Source organism: Phascolarctos cinereus, unplaced genomic scaffold (assembly GCF_003287225.1).
Source record: "Phascolarctos cinereus isolate Bilbo 61053 unplaced genomic scaffold, phaCin_HiC Scaffold_4;HRSCAF=312, whole genome shotgun sequence".
NCBI classification, from domain to species: domain Eukaryota; kingdom Metazoa; phylum Chordata; class Mammalia; order Diprotodontia; family Phascolarctidae; genus Phascolarctos; species Phascolarctos cinereus.
This window is the reverse complement of record NW_027555847.1, coordinates 186,428,686-186,455,144: the sequence shown is the minus strand read 5'-3', so window position 1 is coordinate 186,455,144 and position 26,459 is coordinate 186,428,686. Positions and strand designations below refer to the sequence as shown.

The 26,459-nt window shown below is 34.1% G+C and overlaps 1 protein-coding gene across 5 annotated transcripts in view; it reads right to left on the bottom strand.

The window, feature by feature from the left end:
- Positions 1-7,012: 7,012 nt before the first annotated feature.
- The window catches only part of SYK (spleen associated tyrosine kinase), a 137,349-nt gene continuing 117,902 nt past the window's right edge, over positions 7,013-26,459 (bottom strand). For all 5 annotated transcript variants that reach the window (XM_020979708.2, XM_020979709.2, XM_020979707.2 and 2 more), the window contains 4 exons: positions 21,619-21,808; positions 18,977-19,117; positions 15,222-15,334; positions 7,013-8,122 (listed from right to left, as the gene is read on the bottom strand). In XM_020979708.2, the coding sequence (XP_020835367.1) occupies positions 8,050-8,122; positions 15,222-15,334; positions 18,977-19,117; positions 21,619-21,808 (517 nt within the window). In that variant the 3' untranslated portion in view covers positions 7,013-8,049. The remainder of the gene's footprint in view (positions 8,123-15,221; positions 15,335-18,976; positions 19,118-21,618; positions 21,809-26,459) is intronic.

Here is a 26,459-nt window from a genome sequence, read left to right as displayed (position 1 = left end):
GTAGAAGTAAAGTAAAGGAGTTTGGAGTGATAGGAAGTAAGAGATATGCACAAACATAAAAATAGAGATCTGAAGTAGAAATTGTTAGGGAAAATATGTATCTATATATGTATGCATATACATTTATATGTATATATGTATCTATAGCTATATCTAAATATATGCACACTTGATTATGGCCTTCTGGGGGAGGGGAAGAAGGAGGAGAAAGAACGAAATAAAAAGTGCATAGCAGAGAACAAAAGAAAACTAACAAGGAAGCAAAGAAGAGCTGGACAACTCTCAATACAACGTGCAGTATTTTTTATATAGACTTTCTTGATATTGAAATTTATTGCTAGATATTTTGAATCCTCTTACATTCTGCTGTGCACATGACATGTTTCTTTTTTTCTTTTCTGATTTTGTATTTCAGTTTCAGTATTTAAGTTTAAAATATGTCTTGTCTTCTCATTGTGTATTTAAGTTTCAGTAATAAAAAAGAGAAAAAAAGTGGTTAGAAGAAATAAAGACAAAAAGCAAAATATAAGTAAATTAGAATTCTTGGTGGTGGTGGTGGGGTGTGTGTGTGTGTGTGTGTGTGTGTGTGTGTGTGTGTGTGTGTAAGGAAAATAAGTAGCTTATAACAGAAGGTAGGAAAAGAGAGACCATCTTTTCTTCTTTTATCTTCCTAGTTGGCTCATCTGCATGTACTTAAGATTTTAAACTGAGTTTTCTTTCTTGTGAGGTCTTGGTAATCCCCCCCCCTTTACTTTTGAGCAATTTTGATCATTTTCTGTCTCTTTCCTCTTTGGTGGTAGATTTCTTTAGAGCTAGACCTTAAAGCTGCTTTGGTCTTCTATGCTGGCAGATTCACTTTTCACTGGCCTCAGTATCTGCTCCAAATGATTTCCAGTAGATGAAACTCACTTAAGTTGGGTGCTAGTCTTCATTTCTTCATCTCCTCTTGCCCTGTGTTAACATCCTGCTCTAGTTTCCTGTGTTCCTTAGTTCTCTGGCTAAGCAGAGCTGCAAAGTATTATGTAGGTTGGTGTCCCAGAAAAACCATGGATGTGGTTTCCTATGTCCCCCACCTACACAGAACTGGGAGGTGAATTTTGTTGCCCCAAAATAGAGGGCTTAAGGTAGATGGAAGTGTATAGGTGTGCTGACAAACGGAGCAGCAGTAGAAGTGTGCAACAATTGGGGACTTTCCAATTCTAGGAAGAGGTGGAAGGGGTGGTTTGGGAGAATTTTCTCATATTTCTTCTTGCAAAATATTATGATTTTGCAACATTCACTTTTCATTTGTGTGTGTATATTTGTGTGTAGTTGCTCTTTCCAACTATATTGTCGTAGTTACTGTGTGTATCATTTTCTCAGCTCTGCTTACTTCACTCTGCATCAGTTCCTGTACGTCTATCCATATCTTTCCATGTTCATCCCATTTACCATTCCTTACAGAACATCAATATTCCATTACATTCATATGCCACACTTTTTTTAGTCATTCCCCAGTTGTGGGCACCTTTCTTTCCAATTCTTTGCTACAACAGAAAGTATTGCTATGAATATTTTGGTGCATATAAGTACTTTCTTCTTACCAATTGTTTCCTTGGGATATAATCCTAGTAGTGGAACCTCTGGCTCAAAATATGGGTGCTTTAATCACTTTATTTGCATAATTCCAAATTGCTTTACAAAATAGTTGCACTGATTCATAGCTCCACCAACAATGCATCAATGTGCCAATCTTCCCGTAACTCCTCCAACATTGACTATTGCTATTTTGTATCATCTTTGCCAATTTACAGGATGAGTTGAAACTTCAAGTTTCCTTTGTTTTGCAATTGCATTAGTAGTGATTCAAAGCTCTATTTATCTATTTACCTGTCTATCATCTAAAGGTTTAAATTTGTACTCTTTACATGAACTTTTTGGGATTAGAACTTATATTTAGCAGATGGGGATTTGGTTGACTAGGCATCTTACAGTGGGTTCTTCCTAAAATTTTACTTTTGAGGAAAGAAAGAAAGGATGGGTGTTTGGCAAGGGGTGAGGGTGGTTTCTTTTTTGTAGTCTGATGAACTTCAAATAGCGTTGAGTAGTCTTGATTATGAAGATTCTTATTTGGGTTGACAAAGCACCTACTGTATTTATTGGAAATCGTTGCTAAGGAAAGCCTGGTTCTCAGACTCCTGCTTTGTTAAATATTTTACTATTCTTTCCCCTTTGACAAAAAAAATCAATATTATTGCTATTATTTTATAATCTTTTGCAGCTGGGTGACATGATAGACAGAGCTTTGGTCCTGGAGTAAGGAAGACCTGAGTTTAACCAGCCTCACTTAAATCCATTCACTTGTTAGCTATGTGGCCCTGCATAAGTTACTAAACCTCTGTTTACTTCAGTTTCTTCATCTGCAAAATGAGGATAACAATACATTTCTCTCAGGATTGCTATAAGGGCCATATGAGATAATAATTGCAAAGCGCTTAGGATATTGCCTGGCACATAGTAAGCACTATATATAAATGTTGGATAATTAGAAAGAGGAAGGAATCTTACTGCATGATAATTATACAGTACACTTTTCCTCCATCATTACTATTCTTATGTTTTTGGCTTAGCAGAGATCAGTGATAAGAGCCTTATTTTATGAAATTGATAACTTGTTAAATGATAGCACTTCCATTTCCTTTCCTGCTGACTAACCTTTAAAAATATCTGGCTGCACAATTTTGTCCTTCCTTTATGTGGCAGAGAAATCAAACCAATTTCTCTCAACTGAAACTTCTTGAATTGATTTTTACTTCCTATAAAGACTTTGAGGTTATTTATACTTATATATTTAGCATTGTTATTCTGTCCGAGACATAAAGAATAAACAGTTAGGAAACTGGCTCTTTATTTTCAGAGAAGAAAGAACTATCTTTTTGATGAAAAAAAGAATTTTTGAATGATCTTGAGGAATGTAATGCTTGCAAATCATGACTTTAATTAAATAACCAGGAAACTTGTGCTTAACATTTAGAAAAATAGCTCTTTGAAATCTAGAGAAATAGACAGGATTGTGTATGATTACTTGGATTATTAATGCAAATCAAATGGGAAACAAAAATGACAAGTGATATGAATGGGATGAGTTGTGTTTGGATGGCTTTTAACCTAAATGTTCATGAATAATCTGGTAAGTGGCAAAGATAGGATTTATATCAAGTCTTCCTGCCTTCAAATAAAGTATTTTAATTGATATACCATTCTTCCTCTAAAAATATTTTATTGTATCTCAGAAAGTGCTCCTGGCATCATAGATTTCGAACTTGAAGCAATCTTAGAGGTAATCTAGTGGAATCCCTCATTTTACAGATGAGAGAATTGAGGCCTACAGGTAGTAAGTGATGCCCAAGATTCCTGGCAAAGCCAAGACTTGCAGATTGCTCCTTTGATCCCCAGTCTGTTGTTATTTCTACTGTACCACAAGGGCCTCTCATAACCTGGAATAGATATGTACAAAGCGATTTTTGTCTTGCTTTATTTGGTGGTGGGGTTCAGAAAAAAAGTAGCAAATAACATGTTTACGACAATGAAACATCAGGTTAATGCTGTCTGGGTCACCTTGTCATGCCAAAATTGGTTGTTTTTGAGTTGCTTGCCTTTTCAGTGAGGGTGGGTGGGGAGGGAGGAAGAGAGAAAATTTGAAACCTAAAGTTTTAAAAAAGTATGTTTTAAAAAATGTTTTCACATGCTACTGGGAAATAAGAAATATAGGAAATGGGGTACAGAAGTTTATCCTGCCCTACAGGAAAATAGAAGGGGAAGGGGATAAGAGAAGGGGAGAGAGATAGAAGAGAGGACAGACTAGGGGAAGGGATATTCAGAATACATGCCATCTTGGGGTGGGGGGAGGGGGGAGGGGGGGTGAAAATTTGGAAATCAAAAACTTGTGGAAGTGAATGTTGAAAACTAAAAATAAATAAATTTATATTAAAAAATAAACAAAATTGATTGTTTTCTTAAGAATATGTCCCATCATATGTGTGTTTAGATATGTATATTGGCACTGTTGTAGATCTTCTGGAAGGAACTTTAGTTATCTAGTCCAAACTCCTCATTTTACAGTTGAAAAATCTGAGGTCCAAGATGGTGAAGTCACTTCCTCATGATAAAAATGTGAGGAGAAAGGAAATTGTTGTAAGACAAAGGCTAGTCTCATGCATGCACACAGTATTAAAAGTTTCCCTCCCTCCCCCCACCGATGCTTGCAATACCACTGTTTCAGTTCATTTCTTTGTAGACTTCTGGCTCCCTCCAGAGTCACTCTTTTATAATACATACTTTTGGTAGGGGCAGCATGTAGAGCCCTACTGAATAGAATCATAAAGCATGATTTCTTCTAGGTGACTTGTGATGGCTAATATAACACTAGGCCTAAGAGTTAAGTAAAAGAAAAAGAGAGCTTGAGAGATTTGAAACTTTCATCTATAAATTTTGCCTCTGTTTGATCCATTACTCAAGAGGTTGCTTTCATACAAATTATTCAAAGATTTTTTTTTTTCTGAGGCAAGGCTATTTACCCTCAATAAGCAAGGCAAACAGATTTTCATGCTACTAAGGTCACAAATTTTTCACTAGGAAAGGCCACTACTTGGTTTTTGTTGAGTTGTTTCAATTATGTCTGACTCTCCATGACCTCATTTGCTGTTTCCTTGGCAAAGATACTGGAGTGGTCATTTCCTTTTCTAGCTCATTTTATAGATGAGGAAACTGAGGTAAACAGGGATAAGAGACTTGCCCAGACTCACAAAACTAGTGCAAAAAGTATAATGCCCATTCTACAGAAGAGAACCTTTTTTTTTCCCCAATAGGAGGCATAGATGATATCACAGTGTATCAAGTAACTTCTTTAGTAATATGGTACATTAAGCATATAATAAGCACATTTTCTGATGTTTTCTGGTCAATACTGTCCTACTCATTTCCCCCCTAATGTTCTTAACCTGAGGTCTATAAACTTTTTTAAAAAATGATAATAATTTTAACATAATTCATTTCTTTTGTAACTTTATATGTTTCGCAGATTTAAAAACATTATTCAGAGAAGGGGGTCCATAAGCTTTCCTGGACTTCCAAAGGGGTCCATGATACAAAGAAAGTCAGGAACCCCTTCTTTATGGCTAACAATGAATATTCTGAGGATAAGATTACTATTATTCTAAAAGCTATTAAACTCCATCATCATCTGCTGGTTTGTTGAAATTGTATACCATAATAGCAACATTGTGAGATGATCAACTGTAACTGACTTAGCTTTTCTCAGCAACACAATGAATCAAAAGACTCATGATGGAAAATGCTATCCACATTTAGAGAAAGAACTATGGAGTCTGAATGCAGATTAAAGCATTCACTTTTGTTTTGTTTTTTGTGGATTCCCCCTTTTTTTCTGTTTCTTCTTTCACGTGACTAGTGTGGAAATATGTTTAACATGATTGTACATGTATAACCTATATCAGATTGCTTGCCATCTTGGGGAGAGAGGGAGGGAGGGAGGGAGAAAAATTTGGAACTCAAAATCTCCTATAAAATGACTGTTGAAAACTATCTTTACATATAATTGGAAGAAATAAAATGCTACTAAAAAAAGAAAATTTCCATTCTTAAATAAGAAATAATAACTAAAATAGGTTCTGTCAGGTTTCTAAATGCTATAGAGGAGCTTATATTTGATCCTAAATGTCTGAAGGGACAAGTTCAATCCTCACCCGGGAAAAATCTTATTAGTTCCCAACTGTTGCAGCTAGATTCTTTCAGCCTCTGATAACAAAGATAAGTGAATATATACAGTGAAAGATATAGTAATCTGAGCCATCTAAATGATAAACTAAAGGTTTTATTTTTGCTCCTAAAAGATGAATTGTGAATATTTGGTTTTAGTTTAATGCCATTTATCTAAAAGAAAATTCCTGCTCTTGAGGCTAACAGGTAGCCCTATGAATAATTTATCTGAAAATAACCACAAAGCTCAGTTGTAATTTTTATTAAGAAAAGAGCTTCTGTAAGATGTCTTTTGAAAAACCATTGGTTTTTCTGAATATGCAGATAATGCAAACTACTGCTTGTTGAGCTTTTTGTTAGAGGGGCCAGCAGAGCTTTCTGAATCAAATTTTAATTTCTACAGCTCAAAAATACATTTCTGGAATTATGGTTAATTGTGGCCTTACATAAACACAAAGTCACAATCTAACAACAACAATAACGAAGAATAAATGTGAGGGAAAAGCATGATTAAATTTTAAAAACATACATTAAATTGAATACTATATTAGCAAAATAAAACAAAACACATCAATACAACTTTTAAAAATTATCACATAAGTCACATAACTGGGATAACAACTTCTGAAGCGCCCTTAAGTGACTACATAAGATGTTTGCTCAGGTTAGTCTGTTTTTGCAGCCCTGGTAGTCTCTTCAGCAAAGTTTAGAAAGCATTTAAGTGAGCCTATAAAAAAACAATTCTCATAAAGGTATCTTGTCACCCTCAGTAAAGGAAAGCACGGGAAGTTATCTTTTAGGACCTTACAGTTTTCTCCCTAAACTTCTTAACTCAAAACCCCTTTCGTTTTAATGATTCTTATTTATTTTGGCCTTTATTTTTGAGCACATCTCCATGGCTACAGGAATAGGTCACCTTGGCTCCTTCCCTTTCCCCACACTTCTGTCCTAGTAGTTGTTCTTATGTTTTGTTTTGTTTTTCCTGCATAGAGGCAAAGTTTCTACTATAAAATTGTAAAGTGATTATCATCTAAGCATCTCATATTTAGAGACCATTGTTAATTTGAATACTCTCAGGCCCCAACATGCATATTGGGGAGGGGGCAGGTAGGAAATGATTGGTGAAGGGGAAGAGAAACAGCAGTCGAGTCAAGGAATTCAGGTCTAGATGCTGTGTTCTGGTTGAGAAGTTAACGGTGAAAGCTTGTAACACATTTATGACAACTGAAAGAATGTAGATCAAGAAGATATGGAATAGTCTTCTGCCAAACCAAAAGAGCAGGAAAATGCTTTATTAGTTTCAAACAGTAATAGGTTATGTCTACTGTGCCTTTCCTAAGGTATCCCCCCTACAAAATGTGCTTAATCTTCCCTCTGCAAATATGCATATCATAGTGGCCTATAACAGAAAGATTAGCTAGGAATAAGGTAACAAAAGCAATTCATTTATTAAAAATAAAATGCAATTTTTATATTTTTTCTCATTGCTATTTCTCCTATCTCATCTAACAAAGCAAAAGTAAATATAAAATAATTCATTTCCATTCAAGTCAACATATTAATACAATCTTCACTGGTTGTTTGATTTTGCAAATGCACTTTTGCTCTCAAGAAATATTTTACTGTAGAAAATTTGAAACCCATCAAGATGATCCTGTATTTAACCTGTTGCCTTACTACCTCTCTCTTTCTCCTTCCATCCTTTTGCATTCCATTCCTTTCTATCCCTTTCTATCCTTTTTCACATTGTCTAATCCTGAATAATTCTTCTATGATAGCCTACATAGTGAAAATATTTCTTACAATGCCTCTAGGCCTATTCAGTATTCAAATGTATGAACAGGAGGCAGAGAACTGTTAAAATGTAAAAGAAATTTCATTAAAATATGTTTTAAAGACTGTCATGAAAGCTATATAAAAATGAAATCAAATTAATCTAGCAGACTCCTTTGATTCTACTGTCCTCTTCCATATTCTACTACCCTTTGTGTCCTGCCACACTTCTCTCTCTCTCTCTCTCTCTCTCAATGTTATTGTGTATCCATGTTTGCTTTGTAAAGTATATATCTTTGAACAAAGCTTGTGTTGAATGTAAGTGAAGGAAATTATAACAACAGTTGTGTCATAGACAGTTTTGTTCTTCAATCTGGTAACACTGAAAGGTGGGCTTAGCATGATCAATAAAATGTAAGTTAAATTCATTGAAGAAGATGGATTTTCTTTTATAGCTTTTCCGATGAAGGCTGTCTATGATTCCTCCCACAGGAAACAAGAGTTGAGGTTCTGGATGTGTTAATGAACAACATCATAGTAGTAATTGCGTAGTCGCAATTCAACAGCTGAAAATGCAGGTCTGTTTTCAATGCTGAAATGAAAAGAGAAGTATTATTTTTTTAGGAACATACATATGAGAAAAGACACTTTTATATTGCCTGATACTGCTATACCCTGCCACTTAAAAAAAAAACTATTGGTGTATTCTAATTTCAGATTGCCTTTTATTATTTTATTTTATTTTTTTTAAAAAAGACAAAATATACCTTGCTAAAAACCAACAAAATATTAATGGACAGATGAACTATTGAAGTAAAGTGAAATAGAATAATAAAACAGTAAAGAACCAACATCAGCCAAAAAAAAAAAAAAGAAAAGCTATAAACTTTCAAGGCCAAAAGTTAAGTCTGGGTATTAAATTGGGGAGGAACACAAAGGGAAGGCAGACAAAATTTTCTAGAAGGGTAGTTATGTGTAGTTCTAGTGCCATCTTTAAAAAAAAATAAAAGAGAAGTGCTTAATTATGGAATGACTAGCAAACAAAAGGTTTAATTTGGAGAGGAGATAGAATGTGACCTCTTCATGCCATTAGAAGTAATATGTATCCATTGCCAGCAATGAACAGAAAAAGGTGGGGCCAGAATCAAAATCCCATTGCAAAAAAAGGACTGACCAGAAGTGACCATCTCTGGTATCAAAAGAAAACATGGAAAGTTCATCATAAAGGCTATGCTTTGTCCAAATGTTAGGACTCTTATCTGAAACTTCGCAGGATGATGTAGAGGGCTGAATAAAATGAAGACCACAGCTAGTGCCAATCAGGTGTTAAATTGTCCACTTCAATTCCCAGGCATCACTTTATTTTGAGTGTCAATACTGTGCCACTAATGAGAACAATTCAACTCAATGCAATGCATAAAAAAAAAAAAAGAGCATTAAGTTCCTGTTATATTCAGAGTACTCTGCTGGGGGTGGTGAAGATACAAATGTGAAGGGGCAGCTAGGTGGTGCAGTGGATAGATCTCCAGTCTTGGAGTCAGAAGGACCTGAGTTCAAATGTGGCCTCAGACACTTAACACTCACTAGCTGTGTGACCATGGGCAAGTCATTTAACCCTGATTGCCTCAGAAAAAAAAAAAAGATAACAAACGTGAAAAGAAAACTGCCACTGCCTTTAAGGTGTTTACAAATCTACTGGGATGGGAGATACCATATTATACAAATATATAATTATACAAAGTAACAAGCTTGGTATACATTTGAAGCATTGCGTTCAGCTCTGAGCTGAACACATATTAGGAAGGACATTGAGAAGTCAGAGAACAAAACATTAAAAAAACTGGTCTCTATTTAGAAATCATTATACTAAATTAAGAAATTTATAAGCATGAGAAAGAAGGGGAAATTGTTTAATCCAGGCAAAGTTTTATTTTCACTTTAATATAAAAATAAGTAAAATAAGATTAATTACCATAAAGTTTCACATGACAAAAGTTGTATTAATGAGTCTTCAGGATGTGTGTTTTGGTTTGTAGTATTCTTTCTTTTTTAATTTTTTTTTACATCTCTTTATTCTTCAACTTTTTATTTTAGGATATGGGTGCTTTGGGAAAACCATCATGGGGGTAAGGGGGGAGTGACACCAAAGACTAGGTGGGTCTCCAACAGCTCTCTGGGTAGTGTAGTGGACTTTAGTCTCAGATAAGATGGGGGGGGGGGTCAGGGAATCCCTGATGTCTCAAGGGAGGTCAAGCAGAAATGATTGTGTGGCAACACACAAGATGGGGTTCCAAAATGAAATATTATATTCCTGTACTATTTCCCACCAAATACAATTTTTAATATAAGAAATGTCCTATCTCTGATACATTTTAGGAATGTTTTAGTTGTCTGTTTCTCAAGGATTCAAGGGGAATGACTAGACACGTTGGATGACAAGTGAAGAACTAAATTGCTTTCGTGATACTGAAATTTTTATCTACAATTCCATGATCTAAGGTACCATAAAAATTTCTTTATTCTAGAGGAGATGGGTATTGTTGTAATTTTTTGGAAATGAAGAGATATTAGCAGCTTAGAAGTATAAGTAAAAATTACTGGCAGGCAAGGAAATTGCATAATCATCTATGCAGGAGAATAAAACATTAGCATGAACTAACAGAGGGCACCATAGTATAGACTTTTATTTTTAACTATCTTGATAACTGGCAAATACAATAGTCATGAGACATATTCTTTGGTAAATGGACAATTGAGCCTTTGCTTTAGAGAGTTATCAATTTCTCTTAAGTTACGACATAGGAATGTTAGCCTTGATTCTAGGAGAGAAAAACTACAGGATCCTAATAGTTGTATGTTACTGTGTGTCTGTATATATAGAAATATATTTGCTTGTTCATTTTTAGCAACTAATATCAATTTGCTCATTTATAGGTTTAAAATTCCAAACATATCCTTAAATATCACATATATTGCAGTAAGGTATACTTGGCTCTAACATTCTACCTCAGTTGCTTCACTCATAATACTTCTTTTCTTTTTTTGAATAATATTTTGTATTTTTCAATTACATGTAAAGATAGTTTAAAACATTCATTTTAGTAAGATTTTGAGTTCCAAATCCCCTCCCCAAGACAGCAAGCAATCTGATATAGGTTATACATGTACAATCATGTTAAACATATTTCCACATTAGTCATATTGTTAAGGAAGAAACAGAACAGGCGGGGTGGGGGGGACATGAGAAAGAAAAAAAACAAAAAAAGGGAAAATAGTATACTTCAAACCATAGTTATTTCTCTGGAGATGGACAGCATTTTTCATCATGAGTCTTTTGGAATTGTCTGGGATCATTGTATTGCTGACAACTAAGTCAATCATAATTGATGATAGCACAATGTTGCTGTTTATGTAAAATGTTCTGGTTACGTTCACTTCACTAAGCATCAGTTCATGTAAGTCTTTCCAAGTTTTTCTGAAACCTACCTGCTTATCTTTTCTAATAGCACAATAGTATTTCATTACATTTATATACCACAACTTGTTCAGCCATTCCCCAATTAATGGGCATTCCCTCAATTTCTAATGCTTTGCCACCACAAAAAGAGCTGCTACAAATATTTTTGTACATGTGTGTCCTTTTCCCTTTTTTATGATCTCTTTGGGATATAGACCTAGTAGTAGTATTTTTTGGATCAAAGGGCATGAACAATTTTATAGCCCTTTGGGCACAGTTCCAAATTGCTCTCCAGAATGGTTGGATAAGTTCACAACTCCACCAACAATGCACTAGTGTCCCAATTTTCCCACATCTTCTCCAACATTTATCATTTTCCTTTTCTGTCATATTTGCCAATCTGATAGGTGTAAGGTGGTACTTCAGAGTTGTTTTAACTTGCATTTCTCTAATCAATATCTTCTCTTGTATCGTATGCTTATAATTACACACTTAAAGAAAGTATGAACTGAGCTACTTCTGAGTGTTATAAAAAGGAGGCTTTGATGGTCCTCCAAGTTTGTTCATTGACTAAAGCTCACCATTATTTTCTTTGCTTATACTTCATACCACATAGTGACACAAAAACTCACTCAGGGATCTAAACATTGCAATTTGGGGCTAAGGCCTCAGGAAAGAGATGCATCTTAAACATTGTGTCTTTGATGTAATAATGTGCATGGATGCTATTGTCACTCAAATCTGCTTGTGTAGCTACAGACATAACCACTGAAAACAAAATATATCAGCAAGCAATTTTAATGGTCCTGGGTTTTTTTTCCCTTCTTCTAATCATATTTCTAGAATCAAAGTACTTAGGGTTAGAAGGATTCTATGATCCAACCATTTTAATAACAGGAAATAGGAGTCCTGGAGAGATGAGATAACTTGCTTAAGATCACACAGATAAGAAATGATAGAGCCAGCACCAAAGCCTTGATTGTCTCATTCTAAATCCAGTTATTTCTACTATACCACAGACCACAATTGTCTACCTTAATGAATACTGATGCAAAAATTTTATATAAAATATTATCAAGGAAAGTCTAGCAATTAATCAAAAGATTATGCCCAGGTTGTATTTTTAACAGGAATGCAAGACTGGTTCAATATTAGCAAAATTATTAAAATAATTGACCATTTTAATAGCAAGCTCCACAAAAACCTTATGATTATCTCAACAGATACAGAAAAAACTTTTTTCAAAAAAATACACCTATTCCTATTAAAAATCCTAAAAAGTCTAGTAATAAATGGATCTTTCCTTAACATAAGTAGTATCCACCTAAAACCAAGAATGAGCATTATCTGTATGTAATGGGAATTAAGTAGGACTTTTCCAGTAGCACCAGGGATAAAGTAAGAGTGCTGATTATCACATAACTATTCAATGTGATGCCACAAATCCTAGCTATATTGATAAAACAAGAAAAAGAAATTGAAGCAATAAGCATAGGTACAGGTGGAGCAAAATAATAACTTGGGGGGGGCAATGATGTTATGGTTTACTGAGAGCACTCTGAACAGTCAAATAACAAATTAAATGAAATTATGTAACAGCTTCAACAAAGTTATACAATATTTTGTTGGCATGATAAAAATGCTGGAGTTTTTATAATGTGTTTTTACTTTATATAGTGTAACTTTCCAACCAGTAATGAGATACTGAAACATGGCAAAACAACTATGGTTGTCCTTGTTTTCCAAGACACTCTTCTCCCACCTTCTTCCTGAAAGATGTATGAATTCCAGAGTGTATCTCTTTCTTTGAAGTCTATTTGGCATTTCTAGGAACTTGGGCTCTAAAAGCTAGTACTAAGCTAAAGTTATGGTTAAACCAATGCACTAATGGTCTATATTTATTTTATTTAACGGCAGTTGACAGGGAAGCAATGATCACAATAAGAAAGAGACACAGACGAAGAGTGCTCAAGAAACAGGCTAAATGAGACAGAGATAGGCTAACAAGAGAAAGAGAGAGAGACATAAAGAGATTCTCTTTCTAATTTGTTGAGGTTTTTCACTAATTAGGGGATCCAGAGGAAGAAAAAATTAATAATGTTCACTTTTAAAGCCCCTAAAGCCAGTGAAAAAGTTAAATGGATCCTGATCTGTGACACAAATGAGTCTATGGTATTTCTGAGTCTGGCACTTAAGGAGAAGTTTCTAATACAAGACAACTTTCCCTTCCCACTCTGGAAAGTTTACAGAAATCTTTTCCCCAAGTGGTAGAATGAGAGCAATAACTAAGGGGAAAATGAAGCCCAGAACTAAGTCTGAAGGGGGAAGCTAGAAAGGAGAGGCTCTACCCACACAAAGGTAGGGAGCCAGACAGGGGCACTAGTTATTTCTATTATTCAACTACACAGCTACTAGCCCAGCTATTTACCTATCACCTCAGGATAAGTCTTTTTTCAATTTTTGTTTTAACTTTGTCTGGTTGGGAGTTTAAAATTTATTTACTTAGTTCTTCTTGCTTCTTTTGAATAGGATTTTATAGTTTTACTACCAATATTGAAAATAATTGTATTTTGGATTTTCTAAATGTTCATTTTCATGCTCTTATATTATTTCATTTTTCTTTTGATGCACTGAAATTAAAGTTGAATTTATCTCATCAATGTTGCTATTATAAGAAAGATTTATTAACAGTTGAATTTAATTATTCTAACTTTTTCCTTGCTGAATTTTATAATTTTGGCTTAGTTTCCACTAGGAAGAGATAGAAAGAGAAGTTCTACTTAAAATAATTACAGAAAATATAAAATACTTGGGAGTTCAGTTGCAAGGTTACATATAGGAACTATATGAATACAACTAAAACATTTTACATAAGTAAAGACAAATCTTAATTATTTGAGAAATGTTAATTGCTCATGGAAATGCTGAGGCTACATGATAAAAATAATAATACTACCTAAATTAATTTAGTTATTCAGAGCCATGCCAATCAAACTAACAAATGATAACTTTACAGAGCTAGAAAAAATAATAGCAAAATTTATCAGGAAAAAAGTTCAAGAATTTCAAGAGAAATAATTTTTAAAGTGAGAAAGTAGCGTAAGAAATATTAGATTTCAAACTATGTTGTTGTTCAGTTGTTTCCACCTCTCCATGACCTCATTTAGGTTTTCTTGGCAAAGATACTATAGTGGTTTACCATTTCCTTCTCAAGCTCATTTTACAAAGAAGGAAACTGAGGCAAACAAGATAAAGTGACTTGCCCAAGCTCACTAAGCTAGTAAGTTTCTGAGGCTGAATTTGGACTCAAGTCTTCCTAACTCTAGGCCTGGCATTCTATCCATTGCACCACCTAGCTACCAAGCAAAACTATATCATGAACTGGTAATCAACAAAACAATTTGGTTCTGATTAAGAAATAGAAAGGTTGATCAGTGGACTGGATGAAGTATACAACATATGAACACAAATGATTACAATAACCCAGTGTTTGATAAAACAGAAGTTCTCAGCTATTGGACTAAGTAGTCACTATTTTTAAAAATGCTTGGAAAACTGGAAAACAGTCTGGCAGAAATTAGGTGTATACATACATAGACACATATATACATTTTCCTCAACATATTCATGATTTCCACCTAGAGACTTCAGAGTGAGAATTGCCATTGGGTGAGATCAGAGGTTCTCTCTTGATTGAACAGAAATTTTATCTCACTCTCATCTAAAGAGTTCATTTGGCCTTATGTGCTTTCTGGTATATTCTAATCTATAGAATATTTCCAATTTCTATTTCATTTACTGACTCTTTGCCATCTGTGATAGTCTTGTGTAACCAGCAGCTGATGGGAAAAGGCTAAACTGATGAATTTAAGCTAAGAGTTAGTGACAAAGGGAAGCTCCTTTTTTTTTTTCAGACTTGTATTCTTATACCAGCAATAGTTGAAGGGGGCAGGTATTCTAGTCTGGCCCTTGTCTTGCAAATAGACTAGGAGATGGACAAATGCTCAGCTATGACCCTGCTCCTTCTCTCCTCAAAGCAATTTCTATTAGAGAGTGGTTGGCCAGTTCCTAAGTTATCTATCCATCCTACCTACTGTTGAGCAGCATTTAGACTACCCATATGGACATACATACCTTACATAGGCCTACATATATATCTTATATATGAAAACCAGAGATATTCCTAGTAACTAAAGCAATTTGATAAATCAGTAGGGAAATATGCTGTACTTACTCATACGTCCAACATAGTTTCATTAGATCATAAATTTCACTTGGACAACCTGCAGGACACTCCATCCTCTCTCCTTTTTCTAGCATTACCGAAACTTCACTCCCTTTCATTCCCTAAAAAAGGTGAAAGGCATTTGAGGTGATAAAATAGATATGTGTAGTAACTATTTCTACTGCAACTCACCTTAAAAATACTCGTCAGTTTGTATCAATTTCTTTGATCCAAGAATCTTAAAGCACCATAATCTACATATTTATTTGATGGCAATGGCCATAATCATGAAGGGAAGTTAATTGGGCATATTATCTTCAGAATCCATTGCAGCAGTAATGTATTAAATGACATCTCCTGAATCAATCCATTGCTCAGTTTACAAGCATTTATTAATCACCTATTGTATGTCGGATAATGAGCTAAGCAATAGTGATAGAAAGGCAAAAGTTAAATAGTCTCTCCCCTTTAATTAAGAGAAAGCATGTTATTTACATAAAATATACAAAACAAACTAACAGTAGTTTGGAGGAGGGTATGTACTAGTATTGGTGCCAGGGTTTGTCAGAAAAGGTTTTCTGTAGAAGGTTGTACATGAGGTGAATCTTGAAAGAAACCTGGTATTCTGAGAGGTAGAAATAAGGAGGGAGGGCATTCCAGAGATGTGGTACATCTAGAGCAAAGTCATGCAGATAAGAGGTAATGTATGCAGAACAAGTTGGTAGGTATATTGGTTGAAGAGGCATAATGTGAAAGAAGATTGAAAAGTAAGAAGGGGACTGGTTTTTAGAGAGATTTAAATGTCAAACACAGGAATTTCTATGTTGTCTTAGAGGCAATGGGGATTTTCTTAAGGAGAGGGGGTAATGTGACTGGCATTTTAGGGAAACGACTTTGACTGCTCTGTGGAGGATGGATAGAGGATAGAGATGAGAATACCAAATGAGAGACAATACTGCACACAAGAGGTGATAAAGGCTTAAACCATTGTGGGGACTATGTGAGAGGAGAGGACATATGAGAGAGATGTGGAGACAAGAATAAGATTAGTGATTGGATATTTGGGATAAGGAGTTAAGGATAACAACAATTTTGGTAACCAAAGTCACTAGAAAGATGGTGGTGCACTCAACGGTGAAAACAAATTTTGGAACACAGATGGGTTTTGACACAGGGTTAATAAGTTCTGTTTTGTACATGTTGAGTTTAAGATATGAGACATCCAATTCAAAATGTTTAATAGGCACTTTGTGATATGGGACTGAAACTTGAAGACAATAGGGCTACGCAGGCAAAGTAATTGAAGCCATGTGTGCTAATGAGATGCCCAAATGGGACATAGAAAAAAGTGAATAAAGTTGAGGGCAGAGCCTTGAAGAAAAGCCAGAGTTAATGGGCATGACATGGATGAAGGATTAGCCAGGGAGACTAAGATGGAGCAGTCAGACAGATATACGGATAACCAGATGAGCAAAGTGACGTGAAAGACAGAGAAAAGAGAAGGCAAGTGTGGTCAACATTTGTCAAAGGCTTCAGAAAGATGAAGAAGGATGATTGAGAAAAGACTAATAGACTTATCTATCAAGAGAGTAGTTTCAGTTAAATGAAGTTGTTAAATGCCAAACTGCAGTGGGCTAAAGACAGTTAAGTTGATAATAAAAGGAGACACAGAATGTGGAAGGCTTTTTTAAGGAGTTTGACTGAGAGAAAGAGAACAGATACAGAAGGATAATTATCAGGGATAGCAGGATCTAGTGATGATTTTTTTAAAGATGGGGATGACATAAGTGGATTGGAGGCAGTAGCAAAGAAACTTGTATTCCCTGTAGACAGCAGGGAAGAAACCTGTAGTAGAGACAGCAAATTAGAAAGCAGACATGATTGGAGGTGGGGGAAATTAATGTTGCTGTCAAAGAAGGGCTTAGATTAAGGGTACATGTAAAGAGGTTGGCTTTGTGGAAGAAAAGAGTTTTGTTTTGTTTTGTTTTGTTTTTAGAGACTGTAGAAAAGAAGGAAAAGGTGACATCAAACAGTAGTGATATAAAGAAGAGAGAAGAGAAAACTCTTTTCGAATGGTCTTTATTTCTTCAGTAAAGCAAATCATTTGAAGACCACAGCTGCAGAGGCACTATAAAGAGCTTGAGGAAAGATGAGAAATTTTCAAACAGTCCAGGGTGGGCAGTGGGATAGAGAATTAATTAGAGAAGAGTAAAAGAGTTCAACTTTCAAAATAAAGCCCTATTGAAATTAGTTAATATAAATTTGGTGAACACTGTAAGCATACTTGTATGATCTCCTCCAAGTCTAATCAGCAATATTTGATAGGAATGAAGGCAGAAGGTGAGGGAGCAATCTAAGGTTAAAACTCATCCATGTGTGAGTTTTGTCAGGGTGCAACAGTGCAGAAGAGTAAAGGGTTTGGAGAGTAAAGTCAAGTGTATATTTAAACTGGCTTACTAAAGGGTCAAGTTGGGAAGAAATGAGTTTAGCCAGAAGAGGGATGGTGATCTGATGAACTACGGAGGGTAGAGAGATTGTACGGTGAGAACAGTGAATAAATTTGAGAGGAAATATAGAGAGATAGAGTGATAATTGTAATGAAAGAGTTTCAGAGTTCTTTACTGGGAATTGGAGGGTATGACAATTTCTATATGTTTCTGAGGCAGAATGGAGGAATAAGTCATGATAGTAGATTGGATTAAGGAATGAAGTAGTTAGGGTATTTAAGGGAGTATTGGAATGTTGAAGTCTATTGGTAAATAATCCGAATCTGGATAAAGCAAATATCAAAGAAGGAAAGGGTGATTTTTTTTTCCTAACTGTGTGGCTTACACTTTGGAAATTACTCCAGTATTAGAGTGAAAGAAATACAATAAATCATAGTAACTCACTGATAGTCCTCATGCATTATTATATTATTGTTAAGTATTATTTCTATTTCTAAAACCAAGATAAAATTGTGTTTTTAGTATCACCTGAATGAGTTACAGATCAAAGAAGAAATCCCAGATTATGTAATAAAGCTCAAAATAGAATTAATTCAAATTAAAACAAGTCTTTCAATACTTCAAAAGATTCATAATTTCACTCCCTCTCCCAACATTACAAACTGAAAGCATCCTATGCCTTTCTAGACATCTCCATAAGCTACCGTAGCCAAAAACTGAATCATTTAATCACCATCTTTCTGGTAATAAGACTCTCTATGTCCACCTAGGCTTATTCTTGACAACAGCCAACAGAGTTCACAAACTGACGGCATAATCTTTGAGAAAAACTCAAGATTATCTCCATGCCATGATGAGGCATCAAAAAAAAAACACCTTAGTGGACAATTTCCTATAATAATAGGCATAATTGTAGAGGAGAGAACAACTTGCAAGAAATTTGATGTTAATGTGCTACAAACACAACTCCTCAAATTAGTTATTTAGAAATTATATGTAAAAAATAAAGCAAGCCAATGATTCAGTTTTACTAGCCATCACTTGAGGTCCCATACTCAAACACACAGGAAAAAGAAATTTATGATGTTATTCTAGTCTTGTACTATGGAAAGATCCTCATTTCAGAATGCCAAGTGGAAAATTTCAATAAATTTGGTCCTAATAAAAAAGAAGGGCTGAAGATGATTCTCTCATGTAAAGCTAAAGTAGAAATCAATCGGGTGGAACTATGAGCCTTATTTCTCACTTGATTTATTTTTTTGCTGCTTACAATGGGCACATAATTACAGTTATAGCAGCCAATTAACAATAACTCACCTTATAAGGTTTCTGTCCATAGGAAAATGCTTCCCACATTAGCACTCCAAAGCTCCAAACATCACTCTTGCTAGAGAATTTGTAGTAATTGATGCATTCTGGAGCATACCACTTGACTGGCCACTTTCCATGAGTTTGTGCCTAAAAGCAAATGATTATACATATTACATGAAAAAACCAATGAGTAGCAAGAGAATCCCAGAGAAACTCATTTTAAGTAAAGCAGAGAAACCCAGTGTATTCTGGTGGCAATGGAAAATCAGAGAATCTATAGCAACTCCATTGTGTGATAGGTTCACTGAGCAATTTGATTCCTCCTCAGCAGGAAAAGTCTTTTCAGTTTAATCCTCCAATCTCCACATCCCTGTAAACCTCTTTAGAAACTTCCAATTTATAACATAGGAAGTCTGAGGAAGCATGCACACATACAACAACAACAATAATATTATTGTATTCGAAGTCAGAGAACCTTGGTTTAAATTCTTGGCTTAAATTGCTACTTACTGTTTGTATTACTTTGAGCAAACCATTTTACCTCTCTGGACCTGTTTTCTCCTGTAAAATGAAGCCTGAATCAGATTTCTTTTAACATCCTTTCCATATTTAAATTTCTTGATCCCATATTCCTATGAATAGAAACTGTCTCTAGGCTTTAATGGTCCATATTGGCCATTCCTTTAGTGTGTGAGTAGTTAATATGCCTTCTTCAAGAAAATGAATCTAAAAATCATGTAGATCATTGTAGCCATTACTGATGCTAAAGGCTCAGCCATTTTAAACTTTTACTCAAATCAAGGTGTAGATATGGCTTATAAATGTTCAAATGAAAGATTTCAAAGCATCTAAATGTTTAGAATTTTTAAATCTTAACTAATTTAGATCTGTAAGGTCATAATAACCTTTCATAATAATTTATCACAAAACAATCAGAAAAATTATCTTAAGATATTGGAATTGGAATAACCAAATAAGGGATGGAGTAGATAACATAAGGTAAAGAAGACTGGATTATATAAAAGTAAAAAAATATATATATAAATATATTGCATAAACAAAACTTATTAGATGAAATTAGAAGGGAAACTGTAACTTGGGGAAAAAAATCTTTACAGCATGTTTCTCTAAGGCTGTCACTTCCAAGACATATAATAAACTGATATGTGGGGGGGATATAGCGCTATAAGAAATTACAAAAGTGACACTTTCAGAGATCTTGGGAAGAATTCTGTGAATTGATGCAGAGTGAATTAACAATAGGGACTACAATTTATATGACAACAGTAACATTATAAATAAAAACAATTTTGAAAGATTAAGAAGCCTAATAAATGCAGTGACCAACTACAATTCCATAGATCCATCTTCATCCAAAGATAAAGATAAAGCATAAGACATACATTTTCACATATGGTTAATGTGGGAATTTGTTTTGCTTGACTATACATATCTGGTTACAGGGATTTTTTTTCTTTTCCTTTTTCTAATTTGGGTATGAGAAGATAAAGGAAGGGTAAGGATAGGGAAATGAAAGAAAAAGAAAGAAAGAAAGAAAGAAAGAGAAAGAAAGAAAGAAGAAAGAAAGAGAAAGAAAGAAAGAAAGAAAGAAAGAAGGAAGGAAGGAAGGAAGGAAGGAAGGAAGGAAGGAAGGAAGGAAGGAAGGAAGGAAGGAAACAGGATCATTGAAGCATCATTTTTAAAATGCATAGAAGTAAGTAGAAGGAAGGTTAAAAAGAATAAAAAACAAGTAGCACAGCTTTCAGATTTACATGTTAATTTTAAGCATATTTTAAAATATAAACAAGCAGTACATAAGAGTTCTATAGTTTCATATACAATTTACCATATTCTGCTCTATGTACATAAAAATGATAATTTTCTTAAGTTCAAAATTTAAAAATTGTAAAATTTTCCTCTGTATACATACAATACTTGTTTTCTTTCCATTTAAACTATGAAATCATAAAGTTATTTTAAAATTCCGTACATAAAACAACTGTTTAATAAACACACTAGCAATCCTTTCAACCAAATTAGATCTATATAAATAGTTTCTCATTTTAAAATAATTTATAATTTCCTAATTACACACATTTTGAAAGAATTACCACTATAAGGTCTTATCCACATGACTAGCAATGGATGGGGCACCCATAAAGAAAAGGAAATAGGTTTTGCTTTCTTCTTTCTTTTACGGAGATGGCATTTTATTAGGGGCGGCTAGGTGGCGCAGTGGATAGAGCACCTGACCCTGGATTCAGAAAGACCTGAGTTCAAATCCGGCCTCAGATACATAACACTAGCTGTGTGACCCTGGGCAAGTCACCTAACCCCATTGCCTAGCCAAAAAAGAGAGGGGGGAGAGAGAGAGAGAGAGAGAGAGAGAGAGAGAGAGCGTGCATTATATTAAAGGGCAGAGAAAAGTATGAATGATAGGTCTAATTCTCATGGTTTGACAATTTGCAAAAGGTCTTACATGATCATAGAAGACAAAAATAATGAAAATGGACAACTTCTTTTGTACATAATTGGTTTTAAATAGTTTTTTAAATTCAACTGTTAATAAAAACATTGCAGAGATAGGTAGATACAAATTCCAATTTTTTGACAACTAGTTACTACTGACATGGACTGAATGTACTTACCTTATAATAGTTTTCATCAGCATTAAGTGCTTTTGAAAGTCCAAAATCACTGATTTTGGCATAATGTTGGGTAACTAGTAACACATTTCTTGCAGCCAGATCTCTGTGCACAAAATTGTTGTCCTCCAAATATTTCATCCCCATAGAAACTTGATGAACAAGTTCTATGATATTCTTATCCTTGACATGTCTGAAAATCATAAACAGGTCCTTAGTTCAATAGAAATATTTTAATGACAACAGAAAAACAAATACTGAAACTAAAACTTCCTCCATATAAATAACTTTAAAACCTGTCCTTATTTTTTGTATTAAAATAATTTTATTTCATTAAATATTTCCCAATTATGCAAAAAAGTTTTAACAATCATTTTAAAAAATTTTGTGTTCAAATTTTCTCTCTTTATCACCTATCCCCCTCCTTGAGAGAGAAAACAATTTTATATTGATGATACATATGAAATCATGAAAGACATATTTCAATATTAGCCATGTTGCAAATGAAAACAAACAAAATTTTTTTTAAAAAGTTAAAAAAGCATGGTTCAATTTGCATTCTCTCTCTGGAGATGGACATTTTTTTATGATGGATCCTTTGGAATTTCTTTGAATCATTGTCTTGATGAGAATAGCTAAGTCTTTCACTGTTATTCATCCTTACAGCATTGCTCTTACTATCTATAATGTTCTTCTGTTTCTGCGCACTTCACTTTGCAGAGGTGAAGTATGCATCATTTCTCAAAGTATAATAGTATTTCATACAGCACAGCTTGTTCAGCCATTCTTCAAATGATGGGTATTTCTCAATTTCCAATTCTTTGCCATCACAATCTGACAGGTGTGAGCTGACAGTAATGACAACTTTTTTTGTATATGACTATAAATAGCCTTCATTTCTTCTTCTGCAAACTGTCTGTTCATATTGTTTGACCATTTATCAACTGGGGAATGGCTTATTTTTAAAATTTTGGCTCAGTTCCCTATATATGAGAAATGAGGCCTTTATCAGAGAAACTTGCTGTAAAAATTTTCACCAGTTTCCTGTTTTCCTTCTAATGTTGGTTACACTGACTTTGTACAAAAGCCATTTAATTTCTCATAATCAAAGTTATATATTTTATTTCCTCTCTGTCTCTTGTTTGGCCATAAACTTCCCTTATCTATAAGGCTAGCAAGTACATTTTCCCATGGTTCCTTAATCTACTTATGATGTCAGACTTGATGTCTAAATCATTTCCATTTTGATCTTAGCTTGGTTTCCTGTGTATGATGTTAGTCTATGCTTAGTTTCTGCCAAACTGCTTTGGAGTTTTCTCAGAAATTGTCAAAAGTCGAGTTCTTCCCCCAAAAGCTTGGATCTTTGGGTTTATCAAACACTAAATTACTACGGTCATTTACTATTGTGTATTGTATACCTAATCTATTCCACTAATCCACCGCTCTATTTCTTCACCAGTAATAAATTGTTCTGATGATTACCACTTTGTAATATAGTTTGAAATCTGGAGCTTCCTTTCTTCACATTTTTTTTTCAGTGATTTCCTTGATATTCTTGACCTTTTGTTCTTCCAGAAGTATTTGGTTACTATTTTTTTCTAGCTCTATAAAAAAAATTCTTTGGTAGTTTGATTGATACGACACAGAAGTAAATTAAATTAGGTGAAATTGCCATATGGACTCGGTCTACTCATGAAAAAGCAATATTTCTCTATGTTTAGATCTGCCTTTATTTGAGTGAAAAGATGTTTTATATAATTGTGTTCATATAATTCCTGAGTTTGTCTTGGCAGGTACACTTCAAAGTATTTTATTTTGTCTGCTGTTATTTTGAATGGAATTTCTCTATTTCTTCCTGCTGGGCTTTGTTGACAATATGTAGAAATGATGATTTATGTGGGTTTATTTTATCCAATGAATTTGCTGAAGTTGTGAATTTTTTCAACTAGTTTTTTTAAATTGATTCTCTAGGGTTTTCTACCATCATATCATTTGCAGAGTGAGTTTTTTTTCCTCATTGTGTATTTTTATTCTTTCAATTTCTTTTTCTTCTCTTATTGCTATAGCTAACAATTCTAGTACAATATTGAATAATAGTGGTGATAATGAACATCCTTGACTCACTTCTGATCATATTAAGGAGACTTTGAATTTATCCCCATTACAGATAATATTTGCTCTTGGTTTTAGATACTACTTATTATTTGATTCCTATGCTTTTTAGTGTTGTGAATAGGAAGGTGTATTGTATTTTGTTAAAGGCTTTTTCTAAATATATTGATATATTCATTTGATTTTTGTGATTTCTGTTATTGATATGGTCAATTATTCAGAAAGTTTTCCTAATATTGAACTAGCTCTGAATTCCTTGTATAAATCATACCAGGCATTTTTGCATCAATATTGATTAAAAAAATTGGTTTAGAGTTTTCTTTCTGTTCTTGCGCTATCTGGGTTAGGCATCATAACCATATCTGTGTCATAAAAGGAATTTGGAAGGACATTTTCTTTACCTATTTTTTCAAATACCATATGTTATATTGGGATTAATCATTCCTTAAATGTTTCATGAATCCATCTGGTCCTAGGGAGATTTTTTTAGGGAGCTCATTGATGGCTGATTCAATTTCTCTTTCAAAGATATTGTTATCTAAGTATTCTATTTCCTCTTCTGTTAATCTGGGCAGTTTATATTTTTGTAAATATTCATTCTTTGCATTTAGAGTGCCAGTTTTACTGACAAACAATTTGATTTCATCCTCCTTGGTGTTGTATTCATGATTTTCTTTATTGATACTAGTTAATGTAGTTTTCTTCCTTTTTTTAACCAAAAAAACCCCCCAATGTCTTATTTTATTATTGCTTTTCATAAAACCAGCTCCTAGTTTTATTAGATTCATCTTTTTTGTAAATGCTTTTCAATTTTATTAATCTTTCCTTTGTTTTCAGGATTTCCATTTTGGTGTATAATTAGGAATTTTAAATCTGTTCTTTTCTCTAGCTTTTTTACTTGCATGCTTAATTCATTGATTGACTCTTTCTCTCTTTTACTGATGTACACATTCAGAGATATAAACATTCTCCTCAGTACTGACTTCCTTTCCTCCCACAAATTTTGGAATGTTGTCTCATTCTCATAATTTTCTTTAATGAAATTATCATTTCTATATATCTTCTATACCCACTCGCCATTTAGGTTTACATTATTTAATTTCCAAATATATCTTAATCTATGCTTCCATTGTTCTTTATTAAACATAATTTTTACTGCATTGTGATTTGAAAAGGGTGTATTTAATATATCTGCTCTTCTGCATTTTGTAGGTAGGTTTTTATGCCCTAATACATGGTCAGTTTTTGTGAAGGTGCCATGTTACATCTAAGGTAATGGTATTCTCCTTTTCATTTCCATTCAGTTTTCTCCAGAGGTTTATCACATCTAACTTTTCTAAGATTCTATTTACATCCTCAATTTCATTTTTATTTATTTTATGGTAAGACATCAAGTTCTCAGAGGGGAAAGTTAAGGTGCCCAACTAGTAGAGTTTTGTTATTTTCTCCAGTAATTCAAGTCTTCTTGACTCAAGGTCCAGTACTCTATCTATTGAGCCATATAGCTGCCTCTAAACTACAATTCCTTCTATCCTATTTTCTTCTATTTATCTATCTCAATCTCTTTTTTTAATCTTATCCCTCCTCTGAAGTCTGTTTTGTTTTGTACACTGTCGTCTTTTATCTATCCTTGTTTTTGTTATCCCCTCTTTCTTTTATACCCTTCATCTCCTAGTTCCCTGTTGTGTAGATTTCTATTACCAGTTGAGCATGTGTGTGTGTGTGTGCGTGTGTGTGTGTGCGTGTATTTTCCCTCTCAGCCTATTTAGATTATTCATGCATTACTCACACTCACCACCATTTTCCTCTCCACTGTAAAAGCTCTTTCTTCCATGCCTCTGTTACATAAGATAATTTCCCCCATTCATCTTCTTCCTTGCCCCTTCTTCCAGGGCATCTCTCTTTCTCACCTACTTTTTTTTTAAAACATCACCCCAACATAACTGACTCACTCCCACACTCTCATTCTATGTAGAATTGTTCTAACAACCCTAATAATGAAAGTTCTTTGAATATACAGGTACTATCTTCCCATATAAAAAGATGAGGTGTTTAATGTGGCAGTTATATGACAAGTAGAGAGAGTGCCAGACCTGGAATCAGGAAGACCTAAGTTCAAATCGTGTCTCAGACAGTTATTAGCTTTGTGACCCTGTTTGCTTCAGTCCCCTCATCTATAAAATGAACTGGAGGAGGAAATGGCAAACTACTCCAGTATCTTTACCGAGAAAGCCCCAAAATGGGGTCACAAAGAACTGGACATGAATGAAAATGATTGAACAGCAACAACAAAAACTCAGTTTAACCTTAGTGAGTCCCTGATGATTTCTCTTTCCTGTTTTCCTTTTTATGCTTGTATTTGTTTTTTTCCCCAATTATACGTCAAAACAATTTTAGCATTCATTTTTACAAGATTTTGAGTTCCAAAATTTTCTCCATCTCACCCTCCCCTCCCCCCTCTTAAAATGGTAGGTGATTTGAGTTAGGTTATACATGACCTGTCATATAAAACATATCTCCATATTAGCTGCAGTTGTTGAAGAAGAAATAGATCAAAAGGGGAAAAAACACAAAAAAGAATAAATTAAGTGAAAAAAAGTATTTTTTGATCTGCATTCAGAGTCCATTAGTTCTTTATCTGGATGTGAATAGCATTTTCCTTCCTGAGTCCTTTGTACTTATGTTGGATCATTTTGTTATTGAGAAGAGTTGAGTCATTCACAGTTGATAAT